The sequence below is a fragment of the Dermacentor albipictus genome, chromosome 9, assembly GCF_038994185.2.
Source record: "Dermacentor albipictus isolate Rhodes 1998 colony chromosome 9, USDA_Dalb.pri_finalv2, whole genome shotgun sequence".
Classification (NCBI taxonomy): domain Eukaryota; kingdom Metazoa; phylum Arthropoda; class Arachnida; order Ixodida; family Ixodidae; genus Dermacentor; species Dermacentor albipictus.
Window position 1 is genome coordinate 128,956,478 of NC_091829.1, and position 19,281 is coordinate 128,975,758.

At 46.2% G+C, this 19,281-nt stretch overlaps 1 protein-coding gene across 1 annotated transcript in view; it reads right to left on the reverse strand.

Moving 5' to 3' along the window:
* Nucleotides 1-2,836: 2,836 nt before the first annotated feature.
* The window catches only part of Ras85D (ras-like protein 1), a 135,751-nt gene continuing 119,306 nt past the window's right edge, over nt 2,837-19,281 (reverse strand). The window contains exons 8-9 of the mRNA XM_065452529.2: nt 9,503-9,578; nt 2,837-4,022 (exon numbers count right to left, since the gene is read on the reverse strand). Of these exons, the coding sequence (XP_065308601.1) occupies nt 9,507-9,578 (72 nt within the window). The 3' untranslated portion in view covers nt 2,837-4,022; nt 9,503-9,506. The remainder of the gene's footprint in view (nt 4,023-9,502; nt 9,579-19,281) is intronic.

Here is a 19,281-nt window from a genome sequence, read left to right on the forward strand (position 1 = left end):
AGATGACTAAATGAACGTTCCCGTCACCTTGTTACGCGGAAGGACCAAGTGTTTAAAAACTGCTGTTGTGTGGATGCTCGACACACTTTTCTTAAGCAGTCATGTTAGGCCGATATAAATACTGTAAATAAACCCATATTCCTCGTTCTCGATGAGCAGTAGTCCATCCCTTCATCGTCCTCAGCGTGGATAAGTTGGACGACGGCATGGGCCAGCCACCTTCGAATTCATGCCGGACTCCAATCTTGTCAACGGATCACGAGCGATGGGATTGAGCCCCTGATCCCGACAATGCCAACGCAGGTGTTAGTACTAACTTCCTTGAAGATATGACGTACCTCTTCAGACGAGCAGGCCAAGGACAAGAAGTTGCATCACCTGATGCTAGGAGTGGAGTGAAGGAGCTCCTCACTGGCCTTGTGCAGTGCCCTCTAAAGACTGCTGCCAAATTTTTGTCCGCGACAGTAATAAAGAGAAAATGCTTCAGCATCGATCGAACTTCTACGAGCGGCAATGAAAGCGTCATCCACTAGACATTTTCATGGCCACCAGAAGCAACAATGACAACCTTTGAGAATGGACCCATACTGCTGCGTGCAGACACACAAAAGGTTTACAGCACACCGCAAGCTACGGTGAGCTCCATTGCGTTATAAAAAGTGGCACTTTCGCTTAAAATGCGAAGCATCAATTGTGACAGCAAATTAGTAGACAGCTATATGAAGTAGGGATAGTAGTTTTATCGACTGTATAAACATGTATACATTCGCTTACTAACTAAACGAACAAGCACAGTGTCACGTGCACACAAGCAAACATGAACACTTCTCACTCGATCACTGCACAATCTGGCTGCCAAAACGCTGGAGTGAGGAAGCGTGGCAGCAGCAGCAAGCGAATTGACCTTCGTGCTGTGTCTCGCTTCAACGTGAATGAAGCGTCTAAAGCACAGCGAATATGATGCTACCAGCAGTCAGCACTTTTTGTACACTTCGCAGGTCGCTTTGAAGATGAGGCTTGCACGACCGCGCGTGTTGTCCTTGTCGCAGATTCCTTATAGAGTATGGAGCAGCCGCCACAGTGCCTCGTGACAGGCCTAGAAATACCTGTCCGTGGATATCGTCCGGAGGATACCGGCGCGGACTATTCCATCTTACAGAGGAATATGGCGACGTTTCTAAATGAAGTAATGCGCACTGGCACGACTCGCAGATTCGAACGGCTGGTGGCCATGGTGTCATTCCGCTGGGCACCTGCACAAGAATTCGGATTCCAGGATCAACATTCGTGGTGAACTGCCTTGTCCTACGTGAATGCTCCTGCAATGTTTCTCAGCGCTGACTTTCTGCAGGAATAGGGTGCTGTCCCACCGACGTGTTCTTCAGGATAAATTCCACCAGTTCCTTTTCAAGATATGCGACAATATTTTGGCCCATCTGGCAAAGCTTTGCAAATACCTAGAACATTGTTGGATAGCCAGTTACCTACAAATGCTTTGATTCCCACAGTGTGTGGGATCTGCATAATCTAGCTTTAATGCTCTTGTTTGCATACAGCAACAAACATTGTATGAAATCGTGGGCTTGCAGCAATTTGCCAGCATACTCGCAAAATGCATGAACCATCGCATCACAGAAGTGCAGCATGGTGTGTGCATTACAAGAGCAAATCTTTTGCAGCCCTTCAGTGGTGAATCGGCTCACTAAGATACCAAGAGCACCTCCCCTTTCCAGACCACCGATGTCGACCACGAGGACAGACAGACATCACAAATATGTTCGGCTCCTCCCTTAACTAGCGACAGGGAGGTAGACAAGTGCTTTTGCATTTTGCCCCCATTGCACACAGCTGGGAATAACACACGACTTTGTGCACACAGCAGTGTGAACACCATAGCATAAGCTGAACATGATTAAAATAGGAAAGGAGTTACGTGCATGTACTTGGCTCTAAGCGCCTGGGTATGCCCTGCTGTATTTGACAGCACTGCGCCAATCATCATCATCAGCCTGGTTACGCCCACTGCAGGGGAAAGGCCTCTCCCATACTTCTCCAACAACCCCGGTCATGTACTAATTGTGGCCATGTCGTCCCTGCAAACTTCTTAATCTCATCCATCCACCTTTCTGCCACCCCCTGCTACACTTCCCTTCCCTTGGAATCCAGTCCGTAACCCTTAATTAAAAATTAAAATTTGGGGTTTTACGTGCCAAAACCACTTTCTGATTATGAGGCACGCCGTAGTGGAGGACTTCGGAAATTTTGACCACCTGGGGTTCTTTAACGTGCACCTAAATCTATGTAGACGGGTGTTTTCGCATTTCGCCCCCATCGAAATGCGGCCGCCGTGGCCGGGATTCGATCCCGCGACCTCGTGCTTAGCAGCCTAACACCATAGCCACTGAGCAACCGCAGCGGTTCGTAACCCTTAATGACCATCGGTTATCTGCACTGCACCAAAAAACCAGTCAAATGCACGCATTAACTTCTGACGGGTGCTAGATGTAAGATAACGCACTATACTCCACTGCTCATACTTGTGCATGTCTGCGGACAAGAACAATCAACACTGAGGGGCTCAACATTCATTAACAACCATATGAAACTAAGAAAAGCATGGCGTTCTCTAAATTCAAATTTGCAATTACAAATTATCAATGACGGTTAAATTTGTGATAAGCTTCCATTATTTCCTTGGCTTTGTATCGTTTGTGTCCGTTTATTTGTAGGGTTTGCCAACAACATCCACCCTCTCGAGGTCTGACCGACCAGAGCTGAGCCATGCCTTTTGAATAAGTATAGCGCATGCCCCAAAATAAAACACAGAGGCAGAACAGTAGTGTTAAAAAACAGTTTATACAAGTGAGGCTTGTGCTGTATGACTCGATTCCAACGGCATGAAACAATGACAGGAGTGGCATCGTGCACAATTTGAATGTCATGAACCCTTGCCATGCCATTGACACACAACAGCAATCAAGAAAGGGGAAGAGGCAGTAAATCCAAAGCCGGGCATTCACGCTTGTGACACTAGCATACAAACTAAGCGAGACCTGGTAGGTCTTGTTGGCATCACATCCCTCACATGCTTTGGTTTGTCGAGTCTTACCAGCTTTGGCAATCATCATGCAATTTCAATGCATCGTTTTTGTGTAGCCACGAAAAGGTCAGAGGCACGAATTAAAAGCTACTGCTGCCACCGTGGTAGGCGTGGAACGGCCGAGAAAGCAACAACGCTTGGGCAAGCCAAAGTGCACACAAGGAATTGCTTCGCACCATGAGTCAGCTACAGTTAGCTCTGCCAGGGCAAGAGCTTCACACCATGGCAGAAAATGTAACCGAAATAAACATTAGGAACAAACAGTTGGCTACATTATTGGACAAACACTAGAGAAGTCAAGACCAAACATTCACAGTTAGATGTGCCGAGGCCAGAGTTTGCTGCGCACTCAATTCCAAAAGTTGGCCGTTGGCGTTCACCTGGGAAGCACTAGGAGCAGGGCTTTGCATCACGAGGGCCAGCTTGGAACATCACATCGCCCACCCCCAGCCAACAGTGTGCAACCAACCAGGATGCATAAGAACCCGCCACAAAACACAGAAAGGTACTCTGGCGGGTGAGAAGCTAAAAGAAACCAGCCCGACAGAAAGACAGCACAAAAAGAAATGGCTCGATAAACTGGGGACACATAGGAAAAGGGGGTTAACAAGTTTGTCACAGGCAGGCAACATCCAACTGAACATGCATGTGGTGAAAATGTAAGACAATGCAGCACCTGCTGCTTCACGTTACTAGACCGCCCGTGAAGTGGACGACACAGATAAACACAGCACGTAATTAGAACAGGGTCGCTGTGAGACACACGGCAGAGCACACATCGTGGCCAGTCCTCCAGTCTGCTGCAAGCTGGCTACCCCAAAAGGTACCCCCTTGCACATCCTTAACAGTTTGCAACAGGCTGTCCTCTCCTGCTGGTATGGCAACAAAGGTCCAACGATGTCCTTGGTAGCTATGCACCCACCTGCAATGCAGGGAAAACAACATCAGTGCCCAGCTTACACTCAAACTAGTTTGACCTTGCATGTCGGTGCACGGGAACACCAAGGAACAACACCAATACCTGCCCAGACCTGCTTCCACAACAGTGATTCACTCAGCACTGCTGTGAACCAGTATGCCACACCTGTTAAAAGAGCTGTACATTGTATTTATTCATCGTATGACACATCATATATTGATGAGACCAGTTGTTGCTTAAATATCTCATTGCATGAGCATGTAAAACAACGCTACTTTGGCAAGTGCAAATAGACACACTGATGACCAAGTCTCTAAAGTACACTGGTGTACACTGAAAAACAGCCCGGAGGAACCACTAGTAGTGTCGCAGACAAACACTAGACGTCTGCAGCATAATCTAACCTGGACAGCCACCAAGATAGTGCTACTACTATCTGTATACAGTAGAACCCCACTGATAAGTTTTTCACGGGGCTGTAAAAAAGTAAAGAGAAAAAGAAGAAAAAATGTAAGAGCCGAGAAATCTGAAAAATTGAGAAATGAGAGTAGTGGTGAACTACACACAATTGTTCCGTTATAAAAAAAGTTGCAGTTTCACCCAAAAGGTGTAGCCTTGATTGCAATAGCAAATTACTAGACAGCTAGACAAAGTAAGGATAGTAGTAGTTTTACTGTCTGCACAAACTTACAAACATTTGCTTATTAACTATATGAACAAGCATGGGTATCAGCTCGCACAGGCAAACATGAACACATCACACTTGATGACTGTTGACACTTGCTGTCAGAACGCTAGCGTGGGGAAGTGCGACGGCAGCAACGAGCAAAGTGACCTTCGTGCTGTCTGTGGCGTCAATGTAAATTGATTGGCAAAAACACGGCACACCCAAGGCGATGAGCAAAACGTGAACAAGGTGAATGCAGGAGCCAACGTTTCGACAAGTGAGGTCTTCTTCAAGGCCTTGAAGAAGACAAGCCCACTTGTCGAAACGTTGGCTCCTGCATTCACCTTGTTCACGTTTTGCTCATCGTCTTGAATTTGCATCTCCCGCATTCCCCGTCTTTTCTCTGGAGCACACACAATGGTATGAGCTGTTGGCATACCTAAGCTCTGCCCCCAACGCAGATCACTTTGAAGAGATGGCCCGTGGCCACGCTGTACACAGTTGATGCCGGAGTACAACACTGCCCCCTCCCCCTGCCCTCCCCCCAGTGCCTCGAGCGTGGCTGAAGATGGCGCGAAGCTTCCTCCCCACTTTCCTGGCATGCACGAGGTTGAGCCGTGATTGTCGGTTCCCCTTGCATGCTTTCGTTTGCACATACAGCATAAGGCGCAGTGACGGTGAATCACCCTTAGGCTTTATACGGAACATATTTTGGCGCATACTATGCATGCGCCAGGACTAATTTTAGGGCCTAAACAAGCCATAGACACCATCTTTAGATAGCAAATGCAGATTTCAGAGGCCATACATTTGCTGGAGGAAACCAAAAATACGTCATAGGTGTCACCTCCGGCACTTTGGGTGGCCAATCCAATTGTCAAGCCAGCCAAAATACATAAGAAGTCAACAAGGCCGCTCGGACTGGTGTGGAGTGGCAGTTCGCAACGTATAATACAGGAACAGTCCCACAGTTGCGACACAGCAGTGGGGTTCCCAATGCATTGGATCCCAATATTAGAGCTATACCAGGACTTGTCGAAAACGATGTAGCAGCCAGGAAAATGCAGCACCAAAGAACGCAACAGCAGGGTTTTACTGTATGTACAGTTGACTTGACTATATCGAACCTGGCAACATGCAATTATCCCTTCACCGAACAATTTCTCAACAAAGTAAATTTACAATGAGAATATATAGGTTAAATGGCTACGAACAAAAGTATCAGCTACTACCAATATAGTATATAGCATGAAACTGCCCTAGAAGTTGGCTTTCCCACGCGGCGGCCACCAACACCCCGTCAGAAAAAGTGGTTTAGCCGTGCTGCATCTGCATGGCTCCTTGGCGCCACAGCCTGGCACCCCCTACCAAAAATGATCCTGACCTGCCCCGCAAACCTTACTCATAAGCCAATCAGTTTCTATGGTTTCTCGTCATCGTAGTTTGTTTTTCTGCACGTTTGTTGTGATACATGCCGTTGCTTTATTGTTTTGTTTTTCCACGTGTTGCCTTTGTTTTTGTGCGATGGTTGGCGTGAAATGGCAGACTCTGCTGTTCACCACGAAGTTGGAAATTAACGTCACTGCAGCACCCTAAGCCGACACGATGAAGGAAATGATGAAAACTGCTCTTGTCCTGCCAATTTCCGCATTCCCATTGACAACACCATTCCAACGAGTGCAATGAAGTCGGTATCAGCGAGTTGTCAGCATTTCCCAGAAGCCATTGACGGGTGAGTTATCAACAAGCTTGTGTCCGCAGACCAAAGTGCAGCAACCATGGTTGAGTGAGAATGAGGACTTTATCGCAGACTTTTTTTCACGATTGTTAATAGAGACGGGAGTGAAGGGAACACTTGGTGCTGTCTGATACTGCTCGCTGCGCCCACCTGCTTCAACGTGACACATGAGCTTGTCCTTTTTAGGCACTACCGCACGAACGTGGAAAGCTGCAGCCTCAGCTTCTCAGATTCCTCGGAGGAGAAAAAAATGTGCTCCTCCAGGCAACGAAAATATTGAAGCAGAAGAAAGATTTGGGACTATTTCGTGCCACAGTATGGCTGAAATAAGGCCATTTTGTCAATAAAATACTATTACAAATGGTATGCGTTTGTCTTGTCCAATTCTTCAGAAGCTCTATACTAAATTGCACTGTATATAACCAGTTTCCATGTTTCTTTTTTAGGAGTTCCATATATGCGAGCGACTGTATATACGTTTCCTGCATTGCATGCTCTAAGGCCACTTTGCGTCCAATGGGCCTGCAAGAAAACACAACCAACTGGCACACTCGCACCAAGCACCGAGTTGCGATTGTGGGATCCGTTCTGTCGCCTTCTTTCTTCCTTCCTATGCCTTCCACACTACGAAGGATTTTTCCTTATCCAAAGAATGTTTATCAAACAGCCCAAGGAGCCACCCTTTTACATTTTAAGTAGTATAAATGAATATTTCTGTTTTTTCTATTTCTTGTAACTAATACTATATTGTCACGTGGTAGTGACAGTTAAGAAGGCAGCAAAACTGTGATTAACGAAACGAGCATTTTATTGGGCAAACTTGTGCCCTCAAAAACAGGCTACACTCAAAGAAAAACGGTAGCGGCAAACACGATCGGCTGTCATCGAAATCTGATCAACGGGTCAAGCGCGTCTGCTTTTATACAGCAGTCGTCGAATGTTCCAGACTAATCGCTGGGACCTGCGTGTCTTCCACAAGGTTCTACACCATTCGCGTCACGCGATGAACTCAGATAACACAAGGTTCGGCGACAACAGACAGCGGATAGAAGCATCGATAGCTTTCCAGAAACTTCGGATACATGCAGGTGCATCCCGCGCTGTGCAATAACATTTGTTAGGCGGCGAAACGTGGTCGCCCGATAAAGACAAGTACACGTGCCAATATAAGCAGGAACTACCAAATTTTCGTATGCAATTTCTCATACCATTCTCCCCTTATAACCTAATGTTATTTTACCTTGAGGTACTTGAAATAAACCTTAGGCCTAGTTGGGACTACAAATGAGCTAGACTGCAATATTTGCGCAATGTGTTCCACCCATAGTTTCTCACTATAACACCTACACGGAAATCTGGTGGCACCATCTATGGGAGATTCCTAAAGGGCATTCTGCTGTCATGGGAATGATGGTACACGTCTGCGAAACTTGTGTTGGCTGGTGTTTTAAAAGGCTTCACCTAAAACGTGGATATGGCTACACAAATGGCGCATTCCTAAAGTAAAATCTTCATAAAATCTTTTAATTCACCCTTATTACACCTTCCAATGAAGTTTACTCACCTACAATGCACAACCAAGTGAAGAAAGCAAGAACAAATGACAAACTGTTCTAAAGCTAGTGCGAATCTTGTCTGTCCTCCAACTTTAGCAGCCCGCTGACACTTTTCACGTTTCATAGAATAAAAAAATTGTATGTGCAATAACATGTTCTCATAACAAAAACGAAACATGTTTATTGTGTAATAATAAAGCTAAAACAGCTTTTACACACTGTTTTGGTGAAGAATGAATCATTGCGATACACAGAATGATGTTTGCCAGGCACGTCCTTCAAGGTGTCCTGGCTCTCCGAGAACGATGCCAATCCGAAGTCACAATATACAGTGAAACCTCGTTAAACCGTAGTTGACTGGAGCTCGGAAAAAGTATGTACTACACGATACTACTGTTTAACCGAAATAGCATTAGATCGCCCACTTACCTGTCAAAAGTGGAGCTCAGAGAGTGTAATGAAAGGGGAAAAAACATGCAGTATTTATTCACTTTGCAAAACAAAAGTGTTATTTTCGTTTGATGCCGCAGCGGCCTAGCAGTGATGACAGCAGCCTCAAACCTACTGAAGCTGTGAGCCAGCTTTTCAACCAGCCCCCTCTTCTCGGCAAATACTCGCATGGCAGTTTCCTTGTTGGCGTTGCATATTCTCCGGGCACAGGTGCGGCAGCATTGCAGAAGTCATGGGGCACCTTTTCATTGCGGGGTGCTGTTCTCGTCCCGATGACTGCATTCACGAAGCCGATGTAAAGCGCAGCTTCTGCCACTGTCGGGCCTGAATCGCCTATGCTGTCGCTTTTCGTGTCATCCTTATCACTGTCACAAAGCGACACTTCAACAACAGAGGCAGCGATGGCGAAAAGTCGAACCTCGTAGCTGACATCTCTTCGTGGTCGCATCTGCGCTGCCGAGCAACTTCGTATTCCAAATGCCAGACCCCGTAGTCAACAGTAGATCCACGTCTTGTGCCAGCACCGACTTCTTCATGTCACGTTCGATAGCACGAATGATGTATTAATTTTTTCTTCTTTGCTGAGCACCCGGCTTCTTTTTTATGCGAGCTTTGGCATGATGCGAGTCCTTGATTGCACGACGCCACAACGCTCCCTGGCACCGCGTCGAAATGATGTAGATGTTGATGTGGCTTCACGCGCAAACACACAGGGCACTTGGAGGCCATTATTCTATCTCTGAAGCTTGTTCTGCCGGGCCGCCTGATGGAGACGATGCACTGCCGATTTGCGCAACGAAAAGTGGAATCAGTATGTATTAACCGATACTTAAGCAATATGCTGGTATGGTTTATGCGGATACCAAACACATGATGTTCAATGGCCGCTGAGTCGAGGATTTGACTTTACTACTTTTAAAACAAACTACTGTTTCAGTGAGTACGGTTTAACGAGGTTTTACTGTACTGGCATTCCCAAGCATATCATAGCACAGCAGCACCAAATTTCCCTCTAGGTAACGTGTCGAGAAACTATTTTCACCACACCTGGCTGTGCTGTGCACACACTCACCGTCCTATAAGATGAAGCAGCGCTTCTTGCGACCTTCCTTACGATGTCGCTTCTTGTCCTTGCCTTTCCACTCGCGCTGCATTGGGAGAGGAGAGGGATAAGAGGGTCAGCACAGCACACTAGACTAAGTCAGCTTTGGCTGACGGCGTTTATTACAAAAAAAAAAAGAAAAAAAAGAATGAGTAACGGATGAAATCCAAACTTCCATTTCATTTAGTTTTGCGCTAAAAACCCCATGACATGATGTCATGGATTCCAAAGTATCTATCTGGGCTGCTGCGCCTCAGTAAAAATCATCGCAGCTTCCCAAGTTCATGCTTTGGCTCCTTTATTAGTCCATCTCTACAGATAAAAATTAACCAGACCCAATTAGATGCCATAAACATTCGTGACGTCGTAGTGAGCCAGTGCATTAACTCAATCCAAACCAAGCCTCCACTCACAGCGAAAGTGGCTTCTGTGCAGTGACTCAACCTGTCTTGTTCCTTTAGCTACAGTGGCTAGAAGGGGCAATGTGATGGGTGGGAACTGCACAAATTGGCAATGAAAGATGGCACCAGTCTTCAAGAGCTCAGTATGTGCCCGGAGTGCGTTCAGCTGAATGCAGGCTACCTGTTCACTTTCTCTTTGCAAGTTCGTCATTTTTGTATACATTGTGCATGTGCTTTTACCCATTCGCCAAGCTTTGCATGTGTGTGCAAAAAGTGTGAAAAGCGGGGCGGGCAGTGACAGCCAGGAGAACATTGACACACGGTGCGATGTGCCTTTGTTTCTTCGTCAGTGCATGCATCGGATTGAGCAAAGCCGAGTACTAGATAAAATACTGTTATTCCTGTTTTGTTTGGTTTACACCTATACTGCAATGGTGTCATCCGCAACTAAAAAATTTTGCAACTTCAATCTTACATTTAGCAATGCACTGCGACAAATGCTGTTCGGCACCACCCAGACCAGCTGACGAGCAAAATAAGAGTATCATATAAAAGAAAAGGCATGCTCAGGTTGCACCAATCAGCCCTGAATAGCTCTCCCACAGAAATAGAATTATCATCCACGTAGATTCTGCGATTAAGTGATAGCTACGTGGTGCAGTGCTTTCGTTTGACCTTTGTTTTGCATTTTTTTCCTGTGTATTTGTTAACTGATTCGTGTTCTGTTATAGTGCCCAGTTCATTTCATTTGTCATGCACGCTGCAATATGCACAGCAAAAACCTTTTCTGGAATAAACAGTGGTGGTGCATCCTTGGTGTGCACTTAAGTTTTGCCATGAACCGCAGCTGTGATATAGAATGTTACAATTTAAACTTAAATTATGTAGTTTTACGTGCCCAAGCCATGATCTAATTATGTCAGACCCGCCGCAGCAGGGACTCCCTGTTAATTAGATCACTTGAGGTTCTTTAATGTGCACCCTACGCATTGTGCATGAGCATTCCATTTCCACATGAATGCGTTCTCTGCTCCGGAATCAAACTCGCGACCTCGAGCCCGGCAGCACGACACCACAGGAACTGTATAGGCTGCCGTGGCAGGTAACATGGAATAACATCTCTGAAAGCTAGCAGCACCAGTTTTCACTAGTTTCTTTTTCACAGAGCTTTTATTCCCTTCTGCATACTATTTCGGTGCATACGGAAACGCGGAACGGAATCCGGTGACAGGTGCAATTGACTGATCGTACGGTATTTCCACGATTTCCACCATTGATTATGCAGTGGCAAGTGCTTTTTCGACAACTAGCTGCATCAAAGTGATGTTTACATACGACGCAGTCGCAAGTTCTGCGTATCTCCGTTTTATACTGTGGGCCAACTTCTTCTATCGCAAAGCATCCCTCGGAGCTGCAAGAAACTACACTTTTTCTGCCACATACGAATCGTGCCAATTTTTCAGCCCCGTACACAATACATACCTGCTTTCAAAAGCACGACGCTGCGGCATCCCACCTCTGCAAAGCTCAGACAATGAAGTAACGTGTTCAGTAAACAGTGCACTTCTAGAATACCGTGAACACATTGCATGCAAGCGAGGTAGCTCAAAGTGCGCACGGTCGCCGCACTGGGAATCCTACGCGCTCCGGACAATGACGGCACCCCGAACCCTGGCAGCGGTCAATATTTTCATTGCACTTTATGCGCTCCTCCTCCACGGCGCGCATACGGCGCCCGACACACTGCCCCTTTAGCCACCTCACCACTTTAGTGTCCGTTCAAAGGGACTGACAACTGGCCAGGATGTGTTGCGAGATGTTGATGGAAGTGAGATAACCATGATTTGTAGAATCCAGCACATCATTCCCAATTAAAGCAGGAATTATGATTTTAAATCTATAAATCAGTCTTCTAGAAAAACCAGTAAATCTAGAAAACCAGTAAGTGGCACAGCCTGGCAGTGAGATCTTGTTACTTCGGATGTATATGAGAATACTTTATGTATATACATAAGACTGCTATTATTGAGTATAGTTATTGCTTAAATTAACAGTTTGTACATTATTAGACATTTGCACATTATTCTATGCGTATTAAGTAAAATAAGTCTGCACTAAAAATGGCACACGCATGCCACAATGCATGCTGGCTAATGTGCTGTTGCACACGTACGAATTTGCAAGTACCCAGAGTTGTGAGGTCTCTCTATGAGAAATAAAATGTTTTCGATTCGTTGTGCCATAAATGGGTCCCAGCACCATGATATCAGCACACGCGTGACTATGGCAACAAGCTAAACTGCGTATCACATGTAAAAGCATTGTTTAACTTTGGAAAACATAACTTGGCTTTGCTAAAGAAGAACACTCAACCGGTTAGTGACCAAAGCTGCTGCACTGGAAACCATGAAAACTCATAGCTATTACCCTATTTCGTCGAATCTAGGCCGGCCCCAAAAATCCGAAGCAAAAAAAAAAAAAACTTGCCTCAAAAGTAGGTTGAACAAAAAAGCAAGGACAGCGTTCACAAAATGAGAACAGCGTTTATTGAATAATGACCATGTCGAGCTCATTCTATGACATCATCGCTGCTAGCCTCGTCACTATCTTCCTTATTGCTGTCATCTTCGAACAGTAAATGCCATTATCGTTGCAGTGCTTGCAAAAAAGCATGTCCCATTAACCCCTCCAACGACGGACGTTTTTCTCATAGATGCCGAAGTCCCGCCTGGCTTGAACGTTTGACGATGCCTCTGCGGCTAGTAAACTTTGAAAGCGGCACTATAGTGGCACCACCTGTTTGGTGCGATTACGATAACTCCACGCTACACACTGATAGCACAGGAAAAAGAACCAGCTCCGATATGAGACAAGTCAAAATGGCAACGTCACTCGTGTACTTCAGTTTGCTACTGACACGGCTAGTAGCGGCTGCAATACTGACTTGTCTAGATGGTGCTAGCTATACACCATGTTTATCAATTGCAATTAAAAACTGGCGCGTTTTTTAATAACCCCGAATCTAAGCCGACCCTAGAGTATGGTATATGACACTAGCCTAAACTCTCAGCCTAGATTTAAATACAGTCGCTGACCGGTTTTCTGGACTCCGAAAATTCGGACATGCTCGACTATTCGGTCTGCTTCACACCACCGCCATTCTTCCCATAGACCATAATGTATAAAAACTGCAGAAAGTTCGGACACCTTGCAACCTCTCGTCTGATTTTTCGGACACTCCTTGAGCCAACTCGATCGAGAGCACCACGCACCGACTCTGACCGGTGCATGGTTTGACTTGCTGAACGCCATTTTTGTTTTGAACGGAGCCTCCTTGCTGCCCCACGATGTGGCGCTACTGCAAATTCCCGCTCATCATCATCGTTCCTGCCTGGTTCGATAGAGTGGCTCTACAGCAGTTCCGATTTCAGCTTACGTAGTAAGCCATGTCAAGACAATCCAGCAGCTAAGTTGTTTCTTTGCGCACGACGCTGCGAGTAAGGCACGTTTTTCGTTTGTGCGACTGGTGTCGGCATGGTGGTGTTTGCTTTGTGTTCTGTGTCGAGGTTCCGGTGATCCAACGCGGCATACGGAAACAGCGCGTCAAGTGTCTAATGGCACCGACAGTGCCTGCGCAGACTGCGCTGGGGAATGCCAGCAAGCAGGTGCCAGGAGGCCTAAGATTTGTCGCCTTCCAATGTGCTCCCTACCAATGCGGAAAATGTTCTGCCGAGACTTGCACAGTGGTTGCATTGCGATTCCGAACACCGTCTCATTTGACAGTTTCACAGGTGCCGACACTGCTATACTGACATGCGCAGAACTCAACGATGGCGAGATCATTCGTCAGGTTTTTGCTGCACCACCAGACAATGACCGAGTCAGAAGATGACGCACCATGTGCTATGCTGCCGTCGCATGCGGAGCGTGTACAAGCAGTGACTGTGCTTTCAGCCGCCTATAGTGACCGTACGACCCTCTCAGAGATTCAGGCTCATCTGATTGCGCATAAACGGAACAGCGTGCAACGGCGCATTCACGATTTATTCAAGCCTAAAGCCGAGCCCGAATAAGTGCGTGGAAATAAAGTATTTCATTTTCTTCCCCTTAATCTTCTTTTTCGGACACCTGTTTATTCGGACATTTTCGCAGTCCCTGTGAGGTCCGAATAAACAGTCGGCGACTGTAAGTACGGTATAGTAGAAATTATTTACCACTTTGGAAAGCATGTATAGCAGGAACATCAGCTTGATAAACAGAGCAATACTTTCTCACCGCTATAGCCGCACTTGTCTGCGTCCCACCAATGCTGGTGTATAATCCCCATTGCGCTCACCTATAGGCGCAATAGGGCAAATTGGCCTCGAGCTCCACCACTGGAAAAGCTGGCGCCACCGTCAGCGTGACGTGCTTGCTATTACGGATCACATTGACATAGCGGCTGCGTCGGCTGCTTCGGGAGGGCCAAAGCGAGATGAAAATGAGAGTTTAATTTTTCTCGTATGCTGCGGCCCTCATTTAGTGGTGAGATTTTCCCACTCAGAGTGTCTCCTTTACGATTGGAAGCACTACAATATGTAGTGGCTGCCTTTGAAGGCGTGCATCATGGTAGGCTACTGCCTGGTGCCGCAGTGCCAGACGTACGCAACTGAGCCCAGTGTCACCCTTATTCATACGCAACCACAGGACAAGAAGCTGCATGAAGCTTGGCTCGCGAAACATAAAACTGGCAGACAGCCATCGGCTACAACTCGGGTATGCAGCAAGCACAAATGTGAGGAAGATTTCTGTTACAGCGCTGGGACTGCGATGTTCGGAAAACGCGCACTGAGACGCTCGCCCGAGTCCGCTGCCCGACTAATGTCATGATGGTTTGGTCTATGAACTTGTCGATGCTATAGATACTGGCAAGTTCACTGGAGTGGAAAGGGAGGGGTCAGAAGCACATTTAAAAAAAAAAGCATGGCATATGGTCATGTTTGTGTTATGAATTAACGCCCTGGATTACAAAAAAAGAAGGAGCGGGAAATCGCATGCTGAGAACACCGATAAACATAAAGTGTGACGCAACTCGAGAAATAATATTGAAACGTCCAAGAATTTAGGAAAAAAAAAAGACTGAATCGTCGCGACGGCACATCACAGTCCCCATAGGCGTTGAAGTCTCTACAATGAAATTATTTTTGAACAGCTCTGATAGCGCCCACGCAACAGGCAGGATACCAGCAAACTATCGCAGGAGACGAAAGATCTGATCAAGAAACGCCAATGTATGAAAGCCTCTAACCCTACAGCTAGAATAGAACTGGCAGAACTTTCGAAGTTAATCAACAAGCGTAAGACAGCTGACATAAGGAAGTATAATATGGATAGAATTGAACATGCTCTCAGGAACGGAGGAAGCCTAAAAACAGTGAAGAAGAAACTAGGAATCGGCAAGAATCAGATGTATGCTTTAAGAGACAAAGCCGGCAATATCATTACTAATATGGATGAGATAGTTCAAGTGGCTGAGGAGTTCTATAGAGATTTATACAGTACCAGTGGCACCCACGACGATAATGGAAGGGAAAATAGTATAGAGGAATTTGAAGTCCCAAAGGTAACGCCAGAAGAAGTAAAGAAAGCCTTGGGAGATATGCAAAGGGGGAAGGCAGCTGGGGAGGATCAGGTAACAGCAGATTTGTTGAAGGATGGTGGACAGATTGTTCTAGAGAAACTGGCCACCCTGTATACGCAATGCCTCATGACCTCGAGCGTACCGGAATCTTGGAAAAACGCTAACATAATCATAATTCCTAAGAAAGGAGACGCCAAAGACTTGAAAAATTATAGACCGATCAGCTTACTGTCCGTTGCCTACAAACTATTTACTAAGGTAATCGCAAATAGAATCAGGAACACCTTAGACTTCTGTCAAGCAAAGGACCAGGCAGGATTCCGTAATGGTTGCTTGTATACTGTCAAATGCTCATATTCTGCGGCCTAAAGCTCATGGCACGGTGCAAAAATGCGCACGCGGCGAAAGCGAAACAGTGCGCGGTCAAGCATGCAGACGCGCACTCGGTCGCTGCGAACCTGTGTGATCGCTGCATTGAGGCTTCATTCTATTGCGCTCCATTTAGTTATACAAACACTATAAGAACATATTTCACATAGTTTGCTCTCAGCATTTGCCTACCTTTCAACAAGAAGCCGGTTCGGGACTCCATCGCGGCGACCGCGCGCAGTGGCGTTCACTGTACGTATTCAGTAAAGAGATAGCGTCTGCAAACGATTCTGTGCTTTCAGTTTGCCCAAGATTATTATTTAGACAGTAAAAAACTTCTCTCGTATTGAAAGTACTAACTGAAATGTCCGGGAGAGCTCCTGCGTGGTGTTTTCAGTGAGCGCTGACAGCAAAACCTATGAGGAGTGCGCCGCGTGATCCCTCATGCTACGCCAGCAAGGTGCTTCCGATAGATGGCGACTCCGTAACGCCTCGCCGCCAATAGGAACTGTTTCCAGCATGTTTCCAATGCTCCAATCCTCATGGAAAAATTTTGATAAGCAATGTTTTACAGTGTTTTCCACATTACCACTTCATGATTAAGCTCACTGACCAGTGAGCTTTCCGTCGCACTAAAGAGAAATTGGTGCTATGAAAATTGTTTGTCAATCTCCAAGATATTGCACTCGTGTCAGTGTTAGAAATGGTTGGCTAAGATGCACATTTTGGGGGGGCGGGGAGGGGGGGGGGAGATTATCTTACTTAAAAACAATATGCTCAACAAACTCATAAGTTCAACACTTCAACTATTTGTCCTTTTGAGCACTCCTTTCAACATCCTATACTATCTGCCAATATAAACAACCACCTTGTCACAAACTTGCCACAAGTTTTCCTTTTCTTTTAAAAATTTCTCATTGTAAATATGCAGGTGCTGTGGCCAGTTTGATTGGCACCTTTGCATGCTCCGAGCACACATGCGCTGCACCCTATCGACAAGCCCTGAAAACATTGTAATGTGAGAGCGCTAAGGGTCACGTGTCGCAGAAAATCCAGTGTCGGAGGTAGTTTGGGCAAAAAGATTTTCAAACCACCCATACCTGGGCCCTCCATGTGGCGCAACGAAGCTACTGAGCTAATTGAATTTCTGAAGCTAAAATACGCAGCAAAGTCATAAAGTACGACTTACACACAACCTGGAGACATGACAGTGTTGAATTGTAAAACATAGTTCTGTTACGCGAAAACTCAAAGAAACCCCTTTTCCAGCATTTCTAGCATTCACAGACTGGCCACAGCATCCACCATTTGCGCGCGCTGGCACATGACTATCAAGGACCATGGAGCAACCCCACCCGGTTCCTTGCAATACCTGCAGCTGGCTGTCGCCTCTGCCACATCACAGCCCAAGCAAGAGGCCGCGTTTCTACCACAAAGCCTGTCTTCGTGCATAGCGTTCGTGGCCAGTGTTTCCCAGTAAACATTGCGGTTACATAGACTCCAGTTGCAGGAAGCGTGAGAAGCCGTCAGGGGTCTTTGAATGTTATCGCATCCTACAAAGCGAAGCTTAAGCGTCCTCCATCTTTTGTATAACGTCGGTGGTTCATGGCACAGACGACACATATGTATGGAATAGCAGTTGGCCTCCAGGGTGCAATGAGGGCAAAAACTCATGTCTGAGCAGTTCCGATGACACGGTATCTGTGCTAGATTTTGGAAGAAATTTGAGCTGTTCACAATAATATTCAGTCAACATGTGGTATGTCGCACTACAGGCTGGCACAACACCGATGCCGACAAAAGGTCGACCTGATGCTGATGCCAATATTCGGCCGACTAGTAGCCAAACTGTGTCAGTGGGACACATATGCTGCTATAGACTTCGTTATTTCAACTCTCGTTAATTCAGAAAATCAGATAATTCGGACTGGTCTTCTAGTCCCGGCAGGCGTATGCATTATTTAATGTGATGAAACTTGCGTTAATTTGGCCGTATTTGGTCACACATCGATTGATACGGACTACTCTCAGAGCTCGGCGAACACGGAGCGCCGCAAATGTGCAATGCAAAAGAGCAAAAAGCGATGGTAGCGACGGAAATGAAGTGGCGGAGTTCGCATCACCATAATCTGTGAAAATCTTACATGAATGTCACCAACGCCTGAAGGCCTTATGTCTATTTGTGCCTATAAAGCCTTTCTTCGTGCGTTTACTGCTGCATTTAGCACCGCACCTGCCACGTGCCTTCAGACGGCACAGTTGCCATACATGATCGCGGCAAACAATGGTTTCGTTTCGACTCAGTGCAGGCGTCAGCCGCACACTTTCAGAACCGCAAGGTCACCGTGCATGATCGCGTTGAGAGTAGCTGTGGTTTTGTTCACAAGGGTTGCGGCAAACATTAGTTTCCTTTGTACTCAGTGGAAAGCTGTCAAGGATGAAGAGCACCGTCGGCATCACGATGGGCGGCAACACTGGTGAAAAAATAATTGCGATGTGTGTGCACTAGTGAAAAGCATGCCTCTGATGAAGACGCATGCCGCAGCCGCATTGTGAAGGAAGTCGCGAGGCCTTTGCTCCTGTGAGCGCTAATGAGTTACGCGACGAGAATTGCAGCTTCTGCACTGCTTTTGTGCAAAATAGACACAGGATTTGCCGATTCATTCAATAAATAAAAGCGTGTTGACATAGTATGAATTTTCTTATTGTTTTCTTGATACCCTTGATAAATTGACATTCTGTTAATTCGGACACTTTTTTCGGTTCCGTGAAATCCGAATTAACGAGGTTTTACTGTAATATATGTGTCAATACAGGCACTAGAACCTCATTCAAACATTTTGGAAAAAAGAAATGCGAGAGAAAATGTACTAACCGAGAAAGTCGTAAAAAATATATTGACAGAAGCAACTTTGGTTGACATTTATGTCATGCGAAGTGCTGCCTCAATCGTTGCAGCAAGAGACCACACATTGTCGTTTTCACGACTTCAGCAAGCTTACACTTGTGCTCCACACATTTGGCCCTGGCCGGCACCTTCTTCAAGTGGGCCATTTTGGCAGGAAGTGTTAAAAGTGCTCCCTCGGCATGGCACTAGACGGGGACACCCATTGAGCTGGTAGGGCCCAAGCAACCCAAGACACGCATTGTGATTTTCCCACTGCTTGGCGTTTTAAGACAGCCGGGAAATACAAAATCGACCTGGTGGGAAACACATGATGGCCATCATGTCGCTATACATGGTGCTTCCTTTGCACTGCCTGCAGCAGGGAATGGTGGTGCATTTGGTTTATCGTTTGGATCATCGCATGCAGTTCCCTTTCAATGGCACCATAGGCAACGCACTATGAAACAGACAA